General features: G+C 41.9%; 1 protein-coding gene across 1 annotated transcript in view; it reads left to right on the forward strand.

Moving 5' to 3' along the window:
- LOC141116601 (olfactory receptor 5AP2-like) overlaps positions 1–23,351 on the forward strand; it is a 58,999-nt gene extending 35,648 nt beyond the window's left edge. The window contains exons 2-3 of the mRNA XM_073608992.1: positions 22,281–23,196; positions 23,278–23,351. Of these exons, the coding sequence (XP_073465093.1) occupies positions 22,281–23,196; positions 23,278–23,351 (990 nt within the window). The remainder of the gene's footprint in view (positions 1–22,280; positions 23,197–23,277) is intronic.
- The last annotated feature ends 246 nt before the right edge of the window (positions 23,352–23,597 follow it).

The following is a 23,597-nucleotide window of genomic DNA, read 5'->3' on the forward strand; positions in this document are numbered from 1 at the left end:
TTGAAAAAAGTGTTTTACATATCAATAGACAGTAGTGGGCACCCAAAATTGGGACACAAATGAAAAATGCTGGGCTCAGAAGGATAGTCTGTTATATTTGTTAACATTCAATTTGCAGCAGTCAGGAGGTGAAAATTGTGTGTGATTGATGAAGAAAAAACTAAAACTATGTCCCTTTTTCATACACAGGAAGACCTCAGCCAGGAGGAGGTTGTGGAATGTGGCAGTCAGGAGGAGGCGGGGATTAGTGGCAGCCAGGAGGAGGCGGGGCTAAGTGTCAGCCAGGAGAAGCCTGGGACCAGTCGCAGCCTGACTGAATCTCAGGTCCCTCCCCTCCGCCTGCCACATAAACGAGCGAGGAAGGCCACTCCGAGTCCCATGCAGGATTCAGCGTTCAGGTTGATCCAGGAGGCTTCTGCATCCCTCAGAGAATCACCCACTCCTGAAGAGGGCTTTGCCTGCATGGCTGCCACCAAATTGCAGGCCATGCAGGAGGGTCAATGCAAGCTCTGTGAGGACCTTATGTACAAAGTCCTACGTAAGGGGGTGAGTGGGGAACTAACACCCAAGATGGATGTCATTGAGTTGGACCATCCTCCTCCTCCTCCTCCTGCTGCCACAACTCTACCACCACAGCCACCGCGTGTAAGGAAGTGTGGAAGGAAGACCTGAGAGTGATGACCCTGGGTTCAGTCTGGTCTGACAGAAGATGCAGTCTCTCGTATGACCACAGCCTGGGGACACAGATGTCATCTGCTGCTTTCCGGATCTCTGGGACTTCTGGACCACACTGCCCTCCCTTAGATAAGGACTCCTCAGGCCAACAATTTGGATTTCAAATTATTGATGTGTGCCCTGGGGGTCCAAGGCTTCGCCCACTTCTGCAGTTTCTCCAGTGTTGCCTCCCTCTTTGTTTAGTTGTGACCCCTTAATAAAATTTTTGGGGTAAATTCTACTCTCCTGTGTGTGTTTTCATCCAAAAATGACAGTTTGTTGGTGACGATTCAGGTACATTTCTAAAGTACAATTTGAAATTAACAAGGGACAACAACACCAAACAATCTCCTACAGATTAAATAGAACAACATATCAATGGTGTTGTGGGAACTTGACACAAAAAACACACACAAACATTTTCGGGAGTACAAATCAAAATCGCCCAAAAAAAAAAAAAAAAAAATACAAACACAAAAAAAGAATCTACATTAAAGCCAAAAAATATATAAAAAATATACAAAAATATGTTGTCAGATGTGAGAAATCAAAATATATTGAGGGAATCACGATAAATAGTAACAAAATAAGTTTGTGAGAAGTGTGCGTGAATATGAGCAGCAAAACTACTTAATTCTTGTCACATTATAAAGAAGAAGAGAGTGCGCTGTATTAAACCATTTTTAACATTGCAGCGTGACGAAAGTGCTGTATCCATTGCGAACGCTAAGTTTACCAGAACGAGCTGTTCCGTCTTGGAATTTCTTCTGAGCATGCGTGGCACTTTGTGTGTCGGAACAGGCCACACACGGTCGGAATTGACGCGATCGGATTTTGTTGTCGGAAAATTTTATCTCCTGCTCTCCAACTTTGTGTGTCGGAAAATCCGATGGAAAATGTCCGATGGAGCCCACACACGGTCGGAATTTCCGACAACACGCTCCGATCGGACATTTTCCATCGTAAAATCTGACCGTGTGTACGGGGCATAAGTGTGAAAAGGTGCGTTAATAACTATGGGCAGCAGCCCTCTCACCCAAACAGGCCTGAAAAGCTGGATGCCTCCGCTCCACAAGATCTCAGTCTATTTTCTACGGCCACGCCGTCACACTGCTCAGTTCCACCAAATGACCGTGAGTCCTCAGTTACCTCCGTCAAGGGCCTCTTGGTTCTTCCCGATCCGGTCACACAGTCTCTCCAGCACTCAGGTGTGGAGTAGAGTCGCTGGCTGCTCCACTCTGCAGTTGGTGTAGGCCGCGCTCTCCGGAGACCTCCTCACAGGTCCTCACAGGCAGGCCACGTGTCCAGAAGAGACCTAAGATGGCTGCACGGGGTCCTTTTATAACCAACCCAGCATGCAGTTGCTCATGGGTAGGGATGAACCGAACACCCCCCTGTTCGGTTCGCACCAGAACATGCGAACAGGAAAAAAGTTCGCGCGAACACCGTTAAAGTCTATGGGACACGAACATGAATAATCAAAAGTGCTAATTTTAAAGGCTTATATGCAAGTTATTGTCATAAAAAGTGTTTGGGGACCTGGGTCCTGCCCCAGGGGATATGGATCAATGCAAAAAAAAAGTTTTAAAAACGGACGTTTTTTCAGAAGCAGTGATTTTAATAATGCTTAAAGTCAAACAATAAAAGTGTAATATCCCTTTAAATTTCGTAGCTGGGGGGTGTCTATAGTATGCCTGTAAAGGGGCCATGTTTCCCGTGTTTAGAACAGTCTGACAGTAAAATGACATTTCAAAGGAAAAAAAGTCATTTAAAACTACTCGGGGCTATTGCATTGCCGGTCTGACAATAGGCCACAGGAAAAGAGGGGGGACGTGAGAGTGGCCCCCCTCCTGAACCGTACCAGGCCACATGCCCTCAACATTGGGAGGGTGCTTTGGGATAGCCCCCCAAAACACCTTGTCCCCATGTTGATGAGGACAAGGGCCTCATCCCCACAACCCTGGCCGGTGGTTGTTGGGGTCTGCGGGCGGGGGGCTTATCGGAATCTGGAAGCCCCCTTTAACAAGGGGACCCCCAGATCCCGGCCCCTCGTGTGAAAGGGTAAGGGGGTACCTACCATTTCACTAAAAAACTGTCAAAAATGTTAAAAATGACAAGAGACAGTTTTTGACAATTCCTTTATTTAAATGCTTCTTCTTTCTTCTATCTTCCTTCATCTTCTTCTTCTTCTGGTTCTTCCTCCGGCGTTCTCGTCCAGCATCTCCTCCGCTGCGTCTTCTATCTTCTTCTCCTCGGGCCGCCCCGCACCCATGGCATGGGGGGAGGCTCCCGCTCTTCTCTTCATCTTCTTCTTCATCCTCTTCTCTTCTTCCTTCTTCTCTTCTTCATTTTCTTCTCCGGGCCGCTCCGCATCCATGCTGGAAATGAGGGAAGCTCCCGCTATGTGATGGCATATAAGCCTTTAAAATTAGCACTTTTGATTATTCATGTTCGTGTCCCATAGACTTTAACGGTGTTCGCGTGTTCGAACAAACTTTTTTCCTGTTCGCATGTTCTGGTGCGAACCGAACAGGGGGGGGTGTTCAGCTCATCCCTACCGGGTATTTATACTGCGGCTCTGCTAATTAAGGTCAGGTGACACCTGTCTGCAGAGGGGAATACCTGCTCCATACTGCCAGGATTCCTCTGCTGGTGGACGCCAATACTGCGGCCCAAAGGTGAGAGAATACCAGCAGGAAAAAGCTCTTCAGTACTGCACGCCAAATGATCGATATTACCAGCGGAGGAGACCTTTCCTGACAGTCCAATAATTAACATTACATAGCAAAAATGTCAGTGCTACACAGGTATTGGCAACAAAGGGAATTTGTTTAGCAGGAAACAGTCAAAGGGGGAGGGAGAGGGAAAGATAAATTACCATGAGAGAAAGAAAGCCATAGTCGGGATACAGAAGATAAATCCAATAATGCATTAAGCAGGAAGGGAAATAAAGTTAAGGGAAAACTGTTCCTTGGGCACTGGATGCTGGGACTGGGTTTCTTTAAAAAAATGCATCCCCTTTGAGAGGCATATGCCAGTGACGTCATTGTCCAGTGCTGTGGGCCAAAGGAGAGAAGAAGCTAGGCGGTACAGGAATTAAGAAATGAAGTGGCAACCAGCCTCCCAAACTTTTTACCATAGAAAAGCCCATTAAAAAAATCCCATTCATTGGGGTTCAGTGGGAAAAATGCCCCTTACATTGGTGATCAGTAGGAAGAATGTCCTCCATTCAGTGGATCATGGGTGACCTACTGCTGGCTCTGCCAAGTGGCATTGGCCACAAACTGTACAGGCACCATCATACAGGAGGTCAATCAGCCACAGCTTGAAGAACCACTTGCAATCTCTGGTTGGAACGTAAGGTTCCACAGAGACCTGGTCAAGAATGCCTTGCCTAGACTGACACTTTTTCTTTTTTCAGTGCAACCTTTTGTTGTTTTTACAGAATATCCAAGTTATTACATTAAGGTTGAAATACCTATACATTTTCTGAAATAAACAACCTCTATTTTATGTTTACTTTGCAAAGTAAATGTTAACTTAGGCTTAGGAAATAATGTGAAACTGTTTTCACTTGAAGTGATACTAAACACCCATTATTTAATTTACATTGTTCCTTCTCCTCCTGTATGTGGATGATGGCACTGAGATTTTTTAAAATTAAATTAATTAAGGTACTTTTTTCCTAATCGATATATAGCTTTCACATGGCCCAGATCTTTCTCAGGCTGTCTGCAGGGAAAAATAAGCGGGGGGAGCTTCTAGTCTTCTGCTGCTGGTCACGTGTTAAAAAAAAAAAGTCTTTGGAATACAGAGGAAAATATATAATTAATATCATTATTATTACTATCTTATTATTTTTAGGCAAAAACATGATGTGGGTGGATTTCTGCTAGTCACAGTATATGTCACACCCTGTCAGAAGCCTGAAGGTGGAACTGGGAATGCAGTGCCCAAAGAAGCAGGGTTTACCGGTGGCTGTGGCCTGATGACTTGATCACCGTGGAGCAACTGAAGAAAGCTGGATGCACTGTATGTCAGGGGTGCTAGAAAGGAGCCAGACGTAGCGGGTAGCTGGGAAATCTAGTAGGAGAATCAGAAGCCAGGTCATGTCATACACAGTAAGATCAGTCCTTATGCAGATTCAGGATTCAGGTAAGGTCACTGAAATAAGCCAAGGTCATTCACGGTAAGACAGACAGAAGCAGAGTCTGTGAGCCAAGCTGGGATCAAGCAGTGGAGCAGGCAGAAGGAGGTCAGAATATAAGCCAGGGGTCAAGCCAGGAGATCAGGATAAGCGAGTAGAGGAAGCCGGGTCGTTCATTGGGAAGTCCAAGATCAGAATGCAGGCACACAGGGGAGCTGACAATAATCCAGCAACTCTGGGGTCTCAGCAGTGGGTTTATATAGGCAGTGGGCGTCAGCATCTATCACAACCTGTGCCTGCATGTCCCCGTTAGCGCTGTCACGCATCTGCGTACACCAATGTGCCTGGAGGTTTGTCTGGTGATGCCATGATGAGTATTGGTGACATTGCCAGTCCTATGGCCATTTCCCTGACACACCCCTTCAGCCTGTGTCTTAAATTAACAGGGAGGCGAAGCCTCCATCAATCAAGATGTAATAACCCACCCCTATTGTGGTTAGCTGGTTAGTGGACATGGAGGAGGATGGAGGGAGCACGTTATCATTTACTGCTGTGTGTATGCCCACATGTGTGACTCTAAAGTCACATGGGCTGCTCAGATATGAACGGGTGGAAATGCTCAGCATGGAAACTCACTGAAAACTGAGCATGTACAGAGTTGCTACCACAACTGCAAAATCCCTAGCTGAATTGGGGACATGTGTGGACATAGAGAGCAGCAGGATCAACCAATTTTTTGCAGGATACAACAAATGAATCTCATAGTGACAGAGTAATGCCCCGGATTTTTTACGACGGATTTTGGCTCAAACTTGTTTTGCATACACAAGGTCACACAAAGTTGTCGGAATTTCCGATCCCCAAGAACGCGGTCACGTACACCACGTAAGACAAGACTAGAAAAGGACAGGTCCAAACCAAGTGCGGCACCCTTTGGGCTTTTTTGCTAATCTCGTGAAAGCAACTTCAGTTAGACTTACTAAACGGGGATTAATAGGGGATCTCTACCACATCCTATTAAATACAGTTAAGGCAGACTGACAGGTTAAGAGTTTTATTTGTTGGCAAAAAGATCTGATAGATCTTAATGAAGATGAATGGACCCGTGCCATGGAGACCCTTCCTGAGGTATCTATCTCACCATCTCAGCAATTGACTCAGCTTTTCATTTTACATAGAACCCACTATACCCCACAAAAATTGTTTGTGTGGGGAAAAAAACGCTTCACCTTTATGTCCACAATGCTTAGTTTCGAATGGCTCTCTTATCCATATGCTTTGGCGATGTCCCAAACTTCGTAGATATTGGGAAAAAGATTTTAAAACCCTAAATATGATTTCGTGAACAGAAATAATAGATACTCCTAAATTCCAGATGGAATTTTACCTGTAAATATGCATATAATGTGGACTAGATCTCTCTACTTAGCCCGTAAACTTATCTTACAAAAATGGACAACTAAGACTTCACCAACTCACAAACAGTGGAGTAATAAGGTAAACTATATATTAAAAAAGGAAAGATTAACATATAAACATAGGGGAGTCCCCCAGAAATTTAGCAAAATTTGGCATTACTGGATCGACTCAAGTAATCTGCTGTATGATGGCTTAAGTGGAAGGGTTGAGGGGGAGTGGGGGATAGGGGAGGATGGGGATGAGGAGATTGATCTATAATATATTAAGATGATGGGAGTTGAACAAAGTAAAATAAACTATTGCAAGGTGTATGTTTATTGTTGGTGTGTGTGATTAATGTTATATGAGTTTTTATTTTTTTTGTAGTTGTATGCTTCTTTTTGTGAATATGTGTATAATATGAAATAGAATGACGATAAGATCCTCATGCTGTTTTTCTGTATGAAAACTATCTTCCTTTTTATCATTTTGTACGAAATAAGCATTATAAAAATAAAAAAAGATTTGATTTAAAAAAAAAATCTCGTGTTAGTAAAAGTTTGGTGCGCTTTTTCAGACTCGTGGTTTTCAGATCGTTTTCTGCTGTTCAGTTTGTGCTTGTGGGTTTGTATTTGCTCTTCAGTGCGTGCAGTGAGTTCGTATTGGAGTTTTCTGTGCAATCTTGTCCGCTCCTTGCTGTTTTTCAGGTCGCTCTTCACAGGACTTGCTGTTCTTCAGTGCGTTCTGTTACTTCGTTCTGAGCAGCCGACCATTTTCTAGCCATGCGTATACGTACTCCTCGTAGAGTTCGTGCTGTGCGGGGGCTTGGTGTTGGGGTCCTTACCTTGACACAAGTCCAGTCCATGAACAGGGTGGGGAGGAGTTCATGGACCAAGAATTGGTTGCTTCAGCGTGACCAGTTCTGTCACATGCCTTTGCTCCGTTAGATCCGTGAGAATAATCCTGATGATTTCAGGAACTTTCTCTGGATGACGGACCCCGTATTTCACCGTTTGTTGGCTTTGCTGAACCCCTATATCAGCAGTAGGGATGAGCCTAACACCCCCCTGTTCGGTTCGCACCAGAACATGCAAACAGGAAAAAAGTTTGTTCGAACACGCGAACACCGTTAAAGTCTATGGGACACGAACATGAATAATCAAAAGTGCTAATTTTAAAGGCTAATATGCAAGTTATTGTCATAAAAAGTGTTTGGGGACCTGGGTCCTGCCCCAGGGGACATGGATCAATGCAAAAAAAAAGTTTTAAAAACGGCCGTTTTTTTCAGGAGCAGTGATTTTAATAATCCTTAAAGTCAAACAATAAAAGTGTAATATCCCTTTAAATTTCGTACCTGGGGGGTGTCTATAGTATGCCTGTAAAGAGGGGGAACCCCGAACAAAATTTAAAAAAAAAAATGACGTGGGAGTCCCCCTAAATTCCATACCAGGCCCTTCAGGTCTGATATGGATATTAAGGGGAACCCCGGCCAAAATTTAAAAAAAAAAAATGACGTGGGGTTCCCCCTAAATTCCATACCAGACCCTTCAGGTCTGGTATGGATTTTAAGGGGAACCCCGCGCCAAAAAAAAAAAAAAAAACGGCGTGGGGTCCCCCCAAAAATCCATACCAGACCCTTATCCGAGCACGCAACCTGGCAGGCCGCAGGAAAAGAGGGGGGGACGAGAGTGCGGCCCCCCCCTCCTAAACCGTACCAGGCCACATGCCCTCAACATTGGGAGGGTGCTTTGGGGTAGCCCCCATAACACCTTGTCCCCATGTTGATGAGGACAAGGGCCTCATCCCCACAACCCTGGCCGGTGGTTGTGGGGGTCTGCGGGCGGGGGGCTTATCGGAATCTGGAAGCCCCCTTTAACAAGGGGACCCCCAGATCCCGCCCCCCCCGTGTGAAATGGTAAGGGGGTACTTACCCCTACCATTTCACAAAAAAACTGTCAAAAATGTTAAAAATGACAAGAGACAGTTTTTGACAATTCCTTTATTTAAATGCTTCTTCTTTCTTCTATCTTCCTTCATCTTCTGGTTCTTCTGGCTCTTCTGGTTCTTCCTCCGGTGTTCTCGTCCAGCATCTCCTCCGCGGCATCTTCTATCTTCTTCTCCTCAGGCCGCTCCGCACCCATGGCATGGGGGGGGAGGCTCCCACTCTTCTCTTCTTCTTTTCTTCTCTTCTTCTCTTCTTCATTTTCTTCTCCGGGCCGCTCCGCATCCATGCTGGCATGGAGGGAGGTTCCCGCTGTGTGACGGCGCTCCTCGTCTGACAGTTCTTAAATAACGGGGGGCGGGGCCACCCGGTGTCCCCGCCCCCCTCTGACGCACGGGACATGACGGGACTTCCCTGTGGCATTCCCCGTGACGTCACAGGGAAGTCCCGTCAAGTCACCGTGCGTCAGAGGGGGCGGGGTCACCATGTGGCCCCGCCCCCCGTTATTTAAGAACTGTCAGATGAGGAGCCTCCCTCCATGCCAGCATGGATGCGGAGCCGCCCGGAGAAGAAAATGAAGAAGAGAAGAAGAGAAGAAAAGAAGAATAGAAGAGCGGGAGCCCCCCCATGCCATGAGTGCGGAGCGGCCCGAGGAGAAGAAGATAGAAGACGCCGCGGAGGAGATGCTGGACGAGAACGCCGGAGGAAGAACCAGAAGAGCCAGAAGAACCAGAAGATGAAGGAAGATAGAAGAAAGAAGAAGCATTTAAATAAAGGAATTGTCAAAAACTGTCTCTTGTCATTTTTAACATTTTTGACAGTTTTTAGTGAAATGGTAGGGGTAAGTACCCCCTTACCATTTCACACAGGGGGGGCCGGGATCTGGGGGTCCCCTTGTTAAAGGGGGCTTCCAGACTCCGATAAGCCCCCCGCCCGCAGACCCCCACAACCACCGGCCAGGGTTGTGGGGATGAGGCCCTTGTCCTCATCAACATGAGGACAAGGTGTTTTGGGGGGCTACCTCAAAGCACCCTCCCAATGTTGAGGGCATGTGGCCTGGTACGGTTCTTTTCCTGCGGCCTGCCAGGTTGCGTGCTCGGATAAGGGTCTGGTATGGATTTTTGGGGGGACCCCACGCCGTTTTTTTTTTTTTTTTGGCGCGGGGTTCCCCTTAAAATCCATACCAGACCCGAATTTAGGGGGAACCCCACTTCATTTTTTTTTTTTAATTTTGGCCGGGGTTCCCCTTAATATCCATATCAGACCTGAAGGGCCTGGTATGGAATTTAGGGGGACTCCCACGTCATTTTTTTTTTTAAATTTTGGTTCGGGGTTCCCCTTTGGGGAATTCCCATGCTGTTTTTATCAATGAACTTCTATGTGTATTGTCGGCAATGCAATAGCCGCGGGTAGTTTTAAATGAGTTTTTTCCTTCCAAATGTCATTTTGCTGTCAGACTGTTCTAAACACAGGAAACATGCGCCCCTTTACAGGCATACTATAGACACCCCCCAGGTACAAAATTTAAAGGGATATTACACTTTTATTGTTTGACTTTAAGCATTATTAAAATCACTGCTCCTGAAAAAACGGCCGTTTTTAAAACTTTTTTTTGCATTGATCCATGTCCCCTGGGGCAGGACCTGGGTCCCCAAACACTTTTTATGACAATAACTTGCATATTAGCCTTTAAAATTAGCCCTTTTGATTTCTCCCATAGACTTTTAAAGGGTGTTCCGCGGCATTCGAATTTGCCGCGAACACCCCAAATTGTTCGCTGTTCGGCGAACTTGCGAACAGCCAATGTTCAAGTCGAACATGAGTTCGACTCGAACTCGAAGCTCATCCCTAATCAGCAGGCAGAATACCTGCATGAGGCAATCCATCACTCCGGAGCAGAGGCTAGTTGCCACCCTGCGGTACTTGACGACGGGGAGAAGCCTGCAGGACTTGAAGTTCTCGACAGGCATCTCCCCCCAGGCTCTGGGGATCATTATCCCGGAGACCTATTCTGCTATCATTCAGGTCCTGCAGAAGGAGTATATGAAGGTAAGATTTTTATCCTTTAACATCACATTTTATTGTATTTAATGTTTGATAATATATTGTATTTCTTTCCTCATTCCCTGATTACCATGATTGTAATATGTTGTGAATGTCCCCTTTGTTCTCATGCATGTTGGATTTTTATGTAATTTTTTTTGTCCTTCATACATATTTGCCTTCACTTACCTCCCCAGCATGCTCTCCTGGCCCTATATTCACCTTGTGTAGTCACTTAACAATGTATTTTATCAGCTCCATAGTAGTGCTTTACAACAAATACCCCCTAAAATGTTGAAACATGTGATTTGTGCTTAAAATTCAGGCAGAGTGCCATAGGCTATTTTTTGGGGTCCCCAAATCAGTTGGAACCCTCCCTCCCCCCAACTGCTAAGTCAGCTGATAACAATTCTCTATCTATTCTCAATCATCTATCTGCTGACTTTGCCAAACCCATACACACTATACCCACCTCTTTTGTGGTCAGATTTATGGATGAATTCCCCAAAGCATGTAGTGCAAGGGCCTGCCTGAATACTTTCAAATGGTACTGTTTAAAGTTTTTGTATCCTATTATTATCTTGATAGGTAATAGCAGAATGCTCAAATGTGCTAAAATGTGAACAGTGTGTATTTATATCTTTGTATTATGACACTTCTTACCTGTCCAGTGGGCTGTCAATAGTGTAAGTAAGGAGGGGCTGGCCAAAGTAATACACATTATTTAGGCATTCATCTCTCAATGAAGTGGAGAGGGTTACCTGTCCAAGAGCTCCCCCCCTATAATGTTATAAATGGCCCATGAGAGGGTGGGGAGGAGGGGGAATCTGATAGGTGGACCTTATACCTTGGTATTTCCAAACTCCCTAAACTAAATGTTATACTGATGTTGGGCAAGAATGTTTGTATCTAATCTGCTTTCCCTGTTTATGTGCAAAATGATTAATAATATTTTTTTCTTGTTTGTCTCCACAGTTTCCTTCCAACCCACAGAAATGGCAGACTGTGGCCTCCCACTTTGCCCAATGGTGGGACTTTCCTAACTGCGGAGGGGCAATTGATGGGAAACATGTCCACATCGTCCCACCACCCAACTCGGGGTCATACTATTACAACTATAAGGGGTTCAATAGTTTTGTGATGTTGGCAGTGGTGTCAGCTACTTACGAGTTCCTGTATGTGGACATGGGGAAGAATGGCCGGATGTCCGATGGTGGAGTCATCACCCAGACGGAGTTCTACAGGCATCTCCAGAATGGCAGCTTGGACTTGCCACCTCCAGAAGACAATGTGGAAGGATTCCCATTCGTCTTTGTTGCTGATGAAGCGTTTGCACTGGGGGACCATCTTATGCGGCCATTCCCAATGAGGACCCTCACCCCGGACCAGAGGGTTTTCAATTACCGGCTGGCCAGAGCCAGAAGAGTGGTTGAGAACACATTTGGAATCATGGCCAGCCGGTTTCACCTATTTCTTACGCCCATACACATGGCGGAGTACAAACTGAATCATATCATCCTGGCGTGCTGTGTTCTACACAAGTTTTTACGGCAAAATTCTGCTACTATGCCGGCTCAGTTGGGCCTGAGGCCGGAATTCCTAATGAACCAACCCTGATGGCACTGGAAAGTGGCCGTCCTGGCTTGCCCCCCCTGAGTGCCCATGAGGTACGTCTTAGATACCTTCAATACTTTGCGGGTAGGGGGGCCATCAATATGCCAGACAATGTCTGAAACATTTTACAAATAAAAAATAATTTTAACTACTAAAATCTTTGGTGACATTTCCTGCTTGTGTTTCTTTTAACTGACCCTGACAGAAATGTGGTGAGTCCTGAAAATGGCATGATTGTGTAACATTACAAAGCACTGTTGGGTGTTATTTACTAAAGGCAAAGACACTTTGCACTACAAGTGCAGTTGAAACTGCACTTGTAGTGCAAAGTGGATTTTCCCTTAGGAAATAACCCCCATTGTCACAGTAAACACCAATTAGAGCACAACAAAAGTTTTGGAGCGTTGAAACAATAATCCACACATTGTTGATTATCAATCTTTTTAAAACCAGCACAATCACATGTGCATTTGTAAAAGGTTTTTAAAACAAACCAACATGTTTTTTGTATAACAATTTTTGGGGTCACATTAGAAAAAGTAGAAATGTCCATTTAAGATAAAACAGGCATGTTTAAAAACAACAAGAAAGACACAAATCTGGAACTTACAAAGTTCAACTTTTGTAGAACTTGAAGGCAATATCAGACATGAGTATTTACAAACTGTGTTTGATATTGCGTTCAGATGGGGTGAAGTCACCCCAGGAAAAGCCAAATTTTAAAGATGCACACAAATTGCAGAATGTCAACATGTGCTAGCTGCCATCATGGGGGATCAATGGACGTGTTTTGGGGGTGCAACCCCTTCCTCTCAGCTACTTTATTATTGAGGAAGGGGTTGCACCCCCAAAACGCGTCCATTGATCTCCTGTTATGGCAGATAGCACATGTTGACACACTGTATGCATCTTCAAAATTTGGCTTTTCACGAATATGTCAAAAAATGTTAGAGATTTTTAGATTACAAAAAGCACTAAAAAAGGAAAGGAATTTGGAGGGGTTTTAAACTCTCCCTAAAACATCAATGATGTTCTTCATTTTTTTTGAACATCATTGATGTTTTTCTGGATGTTTTCCAAGTCCCTATTACACCCCATGATCTCCCCAATCAGGATCTGTGCACTTTCACTGGTGAAATTATCTGGATCCACAACATCACGATCACTTAAAAAGATAGAAACAAAAACACACCATGTATTATAAATATGCCAGCATCCATCTCTTACCTGAGCCTGTGGTCGCAGACACTCACCTGTTGGGGTGACTATTTCCAGCACATCTCCTTCCTCCTCCTCCTCCTGTTGTGTTTGTGGGATTTCCCCTTCTTCCAGAGGTGGGGGGGTCTGTGGTCTCCTGTGGTCTCCTCGGATGAGGGGTGTCCTCCGAGTCTTTTCTCCCCTATGTAAAAAAAAAATAGGTATACTTAGCACACAGATATTTGATGGCAGAAATAGAAATATGAAACATTGTTTGGAAGTGAGGTACAATTGTCTCTTTTGGCAGAATTCCAAGATGAAGACATATTTTATCCTTGGTCAAGCTTGAAGACTTACCTGTTTTGTACAAGCTTCACAGATGGAGTCACCCCTAGAGTATACACTGGAGTACCTGTGTGGGCCCCCTAATAGAAAGGGTATTCTTGTGTCCCACACTAGTGCTCCAGTGTCCAGATGTGTAAACAGCTGCTGAGTGTCCTCTCCTTACACAGAATCTAGTTTGCATATCTAGTTACAAACCCATTTACACAACCAAATTATTTTAAGAGAAGTAGGCCATAAAAAAACTATTCAAATGCATATGGCCAAAACAATGGTGTTTTCTAGGCCGAACGAACAATGTTTCATATGAACAAATAATGTGCCTATGAACATGAAAGTTGCCATTTTAAACTGTACAACAGTAAAGAAAAGCACATGGAGCAGCACAAACGTAATAAACATAAAGAATAGGAACACAGGACAACTACTTACTTTTTTGCAGCACTCTCCTGATCCTTCTGTACTGCTTGTGCTCCCTTAATTTCAGGTCTGACCACCGCTTCCTGAGCTGATCCTTGGATCGTCGTACCCCGAAATTTCGGTGCAGACTCTTGACCACTTTCACCATGATCTTGGCCTTTCTGACATTGGGGTTGGGGTAAGGTCCATACTTCCCGTCATAGTCGGCCTTCTTCAGGATGTCGACCATCTCCAACATCTCCCCAAAGGACATATTTGAGGCCTTAAATCGTCTCTTCCAGGATCGGGACGTTTCTGGCTCTGGGCTTTCCTCCTCCTCCTCCTCGTTGCTGTAATTAGCACGCACCTGTTGTGTCTCTGCCATGTGCTCTTCTCCCACTGCGCCGAACAAGAAGGGGCGGGGAATAGACTAGAAAGAAAGTCAGGGGCTGGCGGAGTTTCGCGCATGCGCAGTGTATATAAAGCGTAACACGCATGCGTAGTACTACGATCTGTGAGTGGAGGAAGGAGTATCAGAGGCGCTGATCGTGATAACGAAGTTAAAATCTAAACTTGGGCCTATACTGTTTCTAGATTGAAGCCTATATTGTAACAAGATTAGGAGAGTTTCGCCTGACATTAGGGTTTGTCTTGTGTTGTGTCTTGCAGAGAAAATGGATGGCTTCAATGACCACAACTTCCTCCCCCTGTTCATAGATAAATACAGGGAGCTGCCCTGTCTGTGGCAGGTGAAACATCCACATTATAATCATAAATTGCTGGAGTTGGTGAAGCCGGTGGTCCCCACAGCAACCATCCCCTATTTAAAAGCCAAAATTGGTGGCCTGAGGAGCACTTATCTTAGGGAGCGCAAGAAGGCAAGATTCCCAGAGATCAGGAGCTGGAGCTGATGACGTTTATGTCCCCAGGCTCTGGTACTATGAGAGACTTCGTTTTCTGTCAGACCACACTGGAGTCAGGGAATCCCTCTCAACTCTTCCTTCCACTCTTCCTTCCACCCTATCTTCCACCCCAGCTGAGGCTTCCGATATCCAACCTGGGACTTCCAGCCAGGAAGAAGTGGAGGAGCCCAGCTGGAGCCAGGCATAGCATTGTTCGACAGATTTCTGGGCAATAAATAAATTAAGTTTACTAGATGTTATTATTGATCACTAATTGCTGATTTCATAAAGTGTTTGACATATCAATAGACAGTAGTGGGCATAAATAATTGGGACAAGAATGAAAAATGCTGGGCTCACAATGATGATCTGTTATATTTGTTAACATTCAATTTGCAACAGTCATGAGGTGAAAATTGTGTGTGATTGATGAATAAAAAACTAAAACTATGTCCCTTTTTCATACACAGGAAGACCTCAGCAAGGAAGAGGAGGCTGTGGAATGTGGCACACAGGAGGAGGCTGTGGAATGTGGCAGCCAGGAGGAGGCGGGAGTTAGTGGCAGCCAGGAGGAGGAGGGGCTAAGTGGCAGCCAGGAGAAGGCCGGGCCCAGTAGGAGCCTGACAGAATCGCAGGTCCCTCCCCTCCGCCTTTCAAACAAAAGACCCAGGAAGGGGAGTAACGTGCAGGATTCAGCACTCAGGCTGATTCAGGAGGCTTCAGCGTCCCTCAGAGCCACCCCCACTCCTGAAGAGGCCTTTGCCTGCATGACTGCCACCAAACTGAAGGGCATGCAGGAGGGCCAACGCCTCCTGTGTGAGGACCTTCTTCATAAAGTCTTAACTAAGGGGGTGAGGGCGAAATCACACGCAATACCCACCTGAGTGAGTTGGACCTCCTCCTCCTCCTGCCACAACTCCACCACCAGAGCCACAGCATGGAAGGAAGTGTGGAAGGAAGACCAGAGAGTGATGGCCCTGGGTTCAGTCTGGTATGGCCAAAGATGCAGTCTCTTGTATGACCACAGCCTGATGTAATCTGCTGCTTTCCGGATCTCTGGGATTTCTGGACCAGACTGCACTCTATTAGATATGGACTCCTCAGGCCACCAATTTTGCGGGAAAATAATTGATGTATGCCCGGGGGGGTCAAAGGCTTCACCAATTTCTGCTGTTTCTTTAGCGTTGCCTCCCTCTTTGTTTGGTTGTGAGCCCTTAATAAAGGTTTTTTTTTTGTTTCAATTATACTCGCCTATGTATGTTTTCCATCAAAAAGGACAGTTTGTTGGTGAGGAGGCAGGTACATTTCTAAAATACAATGTGAAATTAACAAAAGACACTAACACCAAACAATCTCCTTGAGATTAAAGATTAAATAATACAAGATAATAATGGCGTTGTGGTAACCTGACACACAAAACACACACGAAAAAATTCAGGATGTAAAATAAATATAAATAAAAAAATAACAACAAGATCAGCCTTGAAAAAATACAAACCCCAAAAAAAATGATATAGATTTTTGGTCAGATGTGACAAATCAAAATATATTGAGGGAATCACGATAAATAATAAAGAAATACGTTTGTGAGAAGTCTGTGTGAATATGAGCAGCAAAACTACTTCATTCTTCTAGAATTATAAAGAAGAACAGAGTGCGCTGTATTAAACAATTTTAAACATTGCAGCCTAACGAAAGTGCTCTATCTATTCCGAACGCTAATTTTACCAGACCGAGCTATTCCGTCTCGGAATTTCTTCTGAGCAGGCATGGCACTTTGTGCGTCGGAATTGTCCACACATGGTCGGAATTGACGCAATCGGATTTTGTTGTCGGCAAATTTTATAGCCTGCTCTCAAACTTTGTGTGTCGGAAAATCCGATGGAAAAAGTCCGATGGAGCCCACACACGGTCGGAATTTCCGACAACAAGCTCAGATCGCACATTTTTCATCGTAAAATCCAACCATGTATACGGGGCATTAAAACAGCATGTAGTACACCATTTATTGATAGTTTTTTATGATGTGGGTTTAGTGACACTTTAAAATATTACTATTTTCTGTACGTGATCTGATGACTTAAACATTTCTTTGCACATGGTTTAAAGTGAACACAGCTTTACATTAGTGAACATTTCCTTTGCAATTTGAATTTTTTTTTATTCCTTTAGTAAACCAACCCCAATATTTACAAATTGTATTAAATGCCATATAGTTAAGTTTGGTTGTTACCCTTTTTTTCCATTAAAGCTTTATTATTTCAGGGTTGGGCAGATGATGTGTTAAGTTTTGAAGGTTAGTCCCCATATAATTATAGTCTCTATAAAATTCTATGGTGTCTGGAGAAATCTGAAGAAAAAATAATTGTCATGGGAGATTTCTGGTTCTCCAAGGTAAGTATTCTTGTGTGTTTTGCAGCGGGTATAAAATGAAGCTTCTTGTGAAATTATTATTATACATTCGCTGCTTTATTTGACCTGTACAGACACATATGATCAATTAACATACGTATTTCTTTTAACATTGATGTTTTTTTCTGAGAATGGTAAGTAATCCTCTTTTCTTAACACAGGGAGGCTGATTTACTAAAGGAGCAAATCATTTCCACCTAATAAAGTGTAGCACTTTTCACTTTAAACACCCAATCATGTGCATTTGAAATAGATAAATAGGATATTGCTTATCACATGATTAATTGAAGTGAATCTTCACCCAGTTTCTTGAGTAAAGATTATCAACTCCTTTAATAAACCAGTCTTACTATGTTTATTTACTGTTGTATACTTTGTATACTTTGCTCTGACAATTATGCCTTTTTTGCCATTCCAGTATGTAACACTTTGCATTATAGGTAGGACAGTGACAGCCTTTGTATACTATTTTTCAGTATTATTCTCTACATTGTACGTTAACTACTTGGGGAATTCTATTAAACGTGTATGGTTAATGTTATAATACTCAGGCTATTTTAATTTGCTCCATTAATCACTAAAAAATGTACCTGAAAAAGATTACAGATTTGTTTAAGCAATACTTACACAAAAAAGTAACAACTATATAAAAACACTTTTATTTTGGACCAATTTTAATAAAAAATAAATAACGTTTAAAGTAAATCTTTATTCTTTAATGTATCGTGTTTAACATTATGATTTTTGTACAATGCATTTAAAAAAATATATATATAGTTTTGTTTGTTTTTTTCAATTGTGCACTAAAAAGATAACTCACACAACTAATAAAAACAAGAGAAAAGTTTAAATATCAATGGGTTATACAAATAAATAAAATTCAGAATGAAAATAATTGTTTATAATAATAATATTATTATTATTATTATTATTATTATTATTATTATTATTATTATTAATAATAATAATAATAATAATAATAATAATAATAATAATAATTTTAATTCACTTGTCAGCATAACAGTTAAACAACTAGCATTTCTAGAATTAGACCTGCAATGTAACACTGTATATTTTTTTTCTCACAGCATGTTTGTTTTTAATGAAAATTGGATGGGACTTTAATATTTTTTAATAGTTGATCTTCTACAACATTGTTTTATTAAATGTAGAAATGTATAGATCAGCCATTGGATATAAGGCAGTCTTTTTTTAACTATTCATATAATATCTTTATTTTACAAATAAAATGTTAAAGAGGGTACAATCATTACAGTGGTATTAGAGGATCATGGGTTTTCATTTTAAAAGATAGAGCATAGCAGAAATTTTGAGATTGTGTCTTTAACTGTTTTTCTGTACAGCTCTTTATTAACAGAGCTGGCAAGGAAGGAGAGGGATGAGCGATTTCTCTGCCTCATTCCGTGTGTGTAAATACAAGTTTGAGCTAACAAGCTCTTTAAGGCTCCATGCACATTAGCATTTTTCATAAACTCAAAAACTGCTAGCAAAAAACGCTCCATGAAAAATGCTGATAATAGCGTTTTTGTGGTGGCTTGTAATAGCATTTTAGTAGCTTTTAGAAGCATTTAGGAACATTAACATTTTATTAGTGTTTTTACAGTACATGAAGATAAAAATAGGAGCACTTTGGTAGCATTTAGAAGCGATTAGGAGAGTTTTTTTTTTCTACTGGAAAAACACTCCAAAAACTCTACAAAACATTTTTTGTTTTCTGCTCCTAGACTCTGAAGCTCAAATAATGCTAATAGTCTAAAGTAGTGTGCATGGACACATAGGATAACACTATTTAGCTTCTAGGATCATGAAAAAAAGCTAATAACAGCTTCTATGAGCTTACAAATTGCTAGTGTGCATGGAGCCTAAAAATTTTTTTTTCGTTTTGTTTTTTTAGCAAAGCAGGTAAGATTATGCTGGTAACATGGGAAAAGTTGCCTAGGGCTGTAAATGTTGGTTGGAAATATGAATTTGAAATGGATATATGAAATATTTAAAATGTTATTGATTTCAAACAAACGTTGCCTGAAAAATTATAGGTAGCAATAATATCTAATATGAAACTTTGACATGAATGTTAATGGCATCCCAGTCTTAGTCTGTAAGGTTCAATATTGAGTTGGCCCACCCTTTGCAGCTATAACAGCTTCAACTCTTCTGGGAATGTCCACAAGGTTTAGAAGTGTGTCTATGGGAAAGGCACCGATGTTGGATGAGAAGGCCTGGCTCGCAGTCTCCGTTCTATCATCCAAAAGATTCCAAAAAATGTTCTATCGGGTTGAGTTTAGGACTCTGTACAGGCCAATCAAGTTCCTCCACCCCAAACTTGCTCATCTGTATCTTTATTAGCCTTTCTTTGTGCAGTGGTGTGCAGTCATGTTGGAACAGGAAGGGGTCATCCCCAAACCGTTCCTACAAAGTTGGGAGCATGAAATTGTCCAAAATTTTGTGGCCGATCAACATCTGTCAGTGTATCAGTGTCCCACCAATAAATAAATAAACATTTAAAGCGCCCCCATGCTTGCGTGCAAAGGCGAATGCACATGTTGGTCTCATATGCATATGTAAACAGCGAACGCACCACACATGTGAGATATTTCCGCGAACATCAGAGCAAGAACAATAATTTTAGCACCAGACCTCCTGTGTAACTCTAAACTGGCAACCAATAAAGGCTCATAAAGCGCCGCCTATGGACATTTTCAAACGTTTGGCGCCATTTCACAAGCATGCACAATTTTAAAGCGTGACATGTTTGGTATCTATTTACCCAGTGCAACACCAATTTTATTTTACCAAAAATGTGGGTATTATATTGTCTCTGTGTGCATTGAAATTCATTAAAATTTATTTATGCCTCAGTGTGTAAGCTTGCGTTTGAAAAACTGCTTGTACAAATACCGTGTGACATAAAAAGTTTCAAAACCCACCATTTTATTCTCTAGGGCCTCTGCTACAAAAATATATAATATTTGGGGGTTCTAAGACATTTTCTAGCAAAAATACAGATTTTTATTTGTAAACAAAAAGTGTCAGAAGAAGGCCTGGTCTTAAAGTGGATAATGGCTGAAGGTGCTACTTGCATGTTGTGCTTTTCTATGTGGCCAGGCTGTAAAAAAAATCTCACACATGTGGTATCCCCATACTCAGGAGGAGTAGCAGAATGTGTTTTGGGGTGTAGTTGAAAGTATGCATATGCTGTGTGTGAGAAATAGTTAATATGTTTTTGTGAAAAAAAAAATAATTTCTTAATTTTCCAAAGGATTGTGGGAAAAAATTACAACTTACTGTCTTGACATGTCAGGGCCTCAAGAAATGAGATAGGCCATAAGCACATCAGGTGTGATCAATTTTCAATGATTGCTACCATAGCTTGTGGGCTCTATAACATTCACACAGACCAAATAATATACACTGATTTGGGTTACTTTTACCAAAGAAATGTAGCAGTATAATTGTTGGTCAAAATGTATAAGGAGAAATTACATATTTGCAAAATGTTATAACAGAAACTAAGAAATCATTTGTTTAATTCTCTGTCTTTTTTCATTTGTAGCACCAAAAATAAAAACCCCAGTGATGATTAAATACCACCAAAAGAAAGCTCTATTTGTGTGGAAAAAAAATGATACAAATTTAATTTGGGTACAGTGTTGTATGACCACACAATTCTCATTCAAAAGGCGACTACGCTAAGAGCTGAAAATTGGTCTGGGAAGAAAGGGGGTGAAAGTGCCCGGTATTGAGGAAAGAGAGACTTGACTGCTGGATGCTTGGCAACCAAGCAGGGCATCAACCTATTCAGGGAGTTGGAGTGGCTCCATTGGGATTGGCTACAATGGCACGAGGTGATTGGGTGGAGCCGGAACTCTAGAAAGGGCTACGCAGAGGCATGTCCCACTACTTTCCAGAGAATTTGACGTCACAAGAGTTGCCCAGCCACCCACCCATTGTGTGTTTTGTCACAGCTTCCTTGGCAGTTGTACCTTGCCAGCAATTGGTATTACTTTATGGGCTAAGCCCTCAAGTTTAATTACGGGGTCAGTTTAATGCCTGTCTCCCACTGATGGTGGAGACAGGCCTCTTAGATTATACTGTTTGTTTATAGATGTTCACAGTTTAACGGTGACCGGCATGGTTATTGGTATTTTGAAGGTTGCTATACTGATATGTTCAATAAAGCTGTGGCCTTGCCCTACTTCCAACTTAAAGTGGTCTGTGTGTATTTTTGGGGGGCAAGGTTTGTTGTGGTTTAAATAAGTGGGGGTTAAGATAAGCCTAAGCTTCTCAGCAGTCATGTTGTTTACAGTGCCTATAGTAACCAATCATATTTTATCCTTATTTTATTTATCACAGTCAGATCAATGACATATGCTTTATGTTAATATTGATAAAGTTGTTGTTAACATTTATTTTTGTAACTTAATTCTGCATAAAATATTTAACAGAGTCATTTCATGATATCATTTACAGGGACGCGTTTAGGGGCAGAGTGTGGATTGGGTGGGGCAATTGGTAGCGACTAAATCTGCTTGGCTAGTAGCTCAGGACTTGACATTTTGAGCCCTGCAGTAAAAGATGTGTAATTGATATGTTTTTTATGTACTATTGTACTGCAGCACTTCATAAAAAAATGTCAGAGATTGGACCACTGCTCAACACAAAGCTTAGCAGTCTGGCATGCCCCTTGCACAGTGTTCCAATCAACAATGCATTGTTGATTGGAACAGTGTGCAGAGGCTGTATCAGACTAGTGCGCTCTGTGACTAGCAGCGCTCTGGATCTTCAACATACTTCTGGGCATAGGGAATTTTTTCAAAAGTTGCAACACACTGGTACATTAAAAAGATAAAACAGCTGATGCATATTTTATTGCTTGTGCAGCTTGATTGCATTAAAACATTACCAGTTATATGGAAAAGGAGCGAATATCCCAAAAGTTTGTCCAGAAAATGTGCAAAAAAAAAAAAAGTATCATGGACAACATTCAACTGTGTAGTAATAAAAGAGAAATTTTATTTGGGCTTTAACAGTGTAAAGTATAATATGAAGATCAAATGATGTGTTTTATACTTATTTGTACATTTTTACACTTCAGATCTCATTTTTACTACCTTTAAACTTGTATTAATAACTAACATTTTTTTTGCAGAAAGCAGTGGAAGAGCTGAATCAGACATTTGTCACAGAGTTTATACTTCTAGGCATTACCAACCGACCTCGACTGCAGATATTGCTTTTCTTTACTTTTCTTATGTTCTACCTACTTTGTTTTGTTGGGAACTTAAGTATTGTAGCATTAGTGATTATTGATCATGGCCTTCACACCCCCATGTATTTCTTTCTGGGCAATCTTTCCTTCTTGGACTTCTTTTACTCAACAACAACTGTCCCAAAGATGTTGTCAGGTTTACTTATGGAAGATAAAAGAATATCTTTTCAAGGCTGCATAGTCCAACTCCATGTATTTCATTTCTTGGGCAGCACTGAGGCCATGCTTCTTATGTCAATGTCTTATGACAGATACGTTGCTATTTGTAACCCATTACGGTACCATATCCTTATGGCGAAGGAAGCATGCATTCAGTTAGCTCTCACATCCTGGCTCGTTGGTTTCTTATACTCTTTATCGCACACAATTCTGACTTCTAGATTGCCATTTTGCAGTGCCAACAAAGTCACACACTTTTATTGTGATATCAAGCCTCTACTCAGGCTGGCCTGCACAGACACCCATATCAATGAAAGTCTGGTAAATATAGTCACTGGTACTGTGGCAGTTGGTACTTTTATATTAATTGTTATATCATATTTTTTTATTGCAACCCATCTTAAGAATATCCAGTCTAATCAAGGCAGACATAAAGCCTTATCCACCTGCACGTCCCACTTCACTGTTGTCCTTTTATACTATGGGACTGCATTCAGCACATACTTGAGACCAACTACGAAAGATTCACTTGAGCAGGACAGAATGAGTGCAATTCTCTTTACAGTCATTACTCCAGCGTTAAATCCTCTGATCTATGGGCTACGAAATAAAGATGTGAAAAAGGCACTAAGGAAACTTTTATTTGGCAATCATATTTTTAAACAACCATAAGAACATATTTTGCTATTATAACATATTTTTTGTAATCATATTTTGTGTATTTGTAATTTTCTGAGTATTAAAAAACGTAACAGTTTGTTTTGTGGAAAAAAAAAATTAAAAACAGAATGATATTTTTTTGAAATAACTGGTTTCTTATTTGACAAAGAAGTGTGCCCAGCAGAATGTCGATTTAACTTACCCATGTGGTGACAGCCTTAGTCCCATTACCTACTTAAATACAGGGCACTTTCACCCCCTTCCTGCCCAGGCCATTCTTCAGTTTTCAGTCATTTGAATGACAATTGCGCGGTCATGCAACACTTTAGCCAAATACATTTCTATTCATTTTCTTCAAATAGAGCTTTCTTTTGGTGG

Source organism: Aquarana catesbeiana, linkage group LG13 (assembly GCF_042186555.1).
Source record: "Aquarana catesbeiana isolate 2022-GZ linkage group LG13, ASM4218655v1, whole genome shotgun sequence".
Classification (NCBI taxonomy): domain Eukaryota; kingdom Metazoa; phylum Chordata; class Amphibia; order Anura; family Ranidae; genus Aquarana; species Aquarana catesbeiana.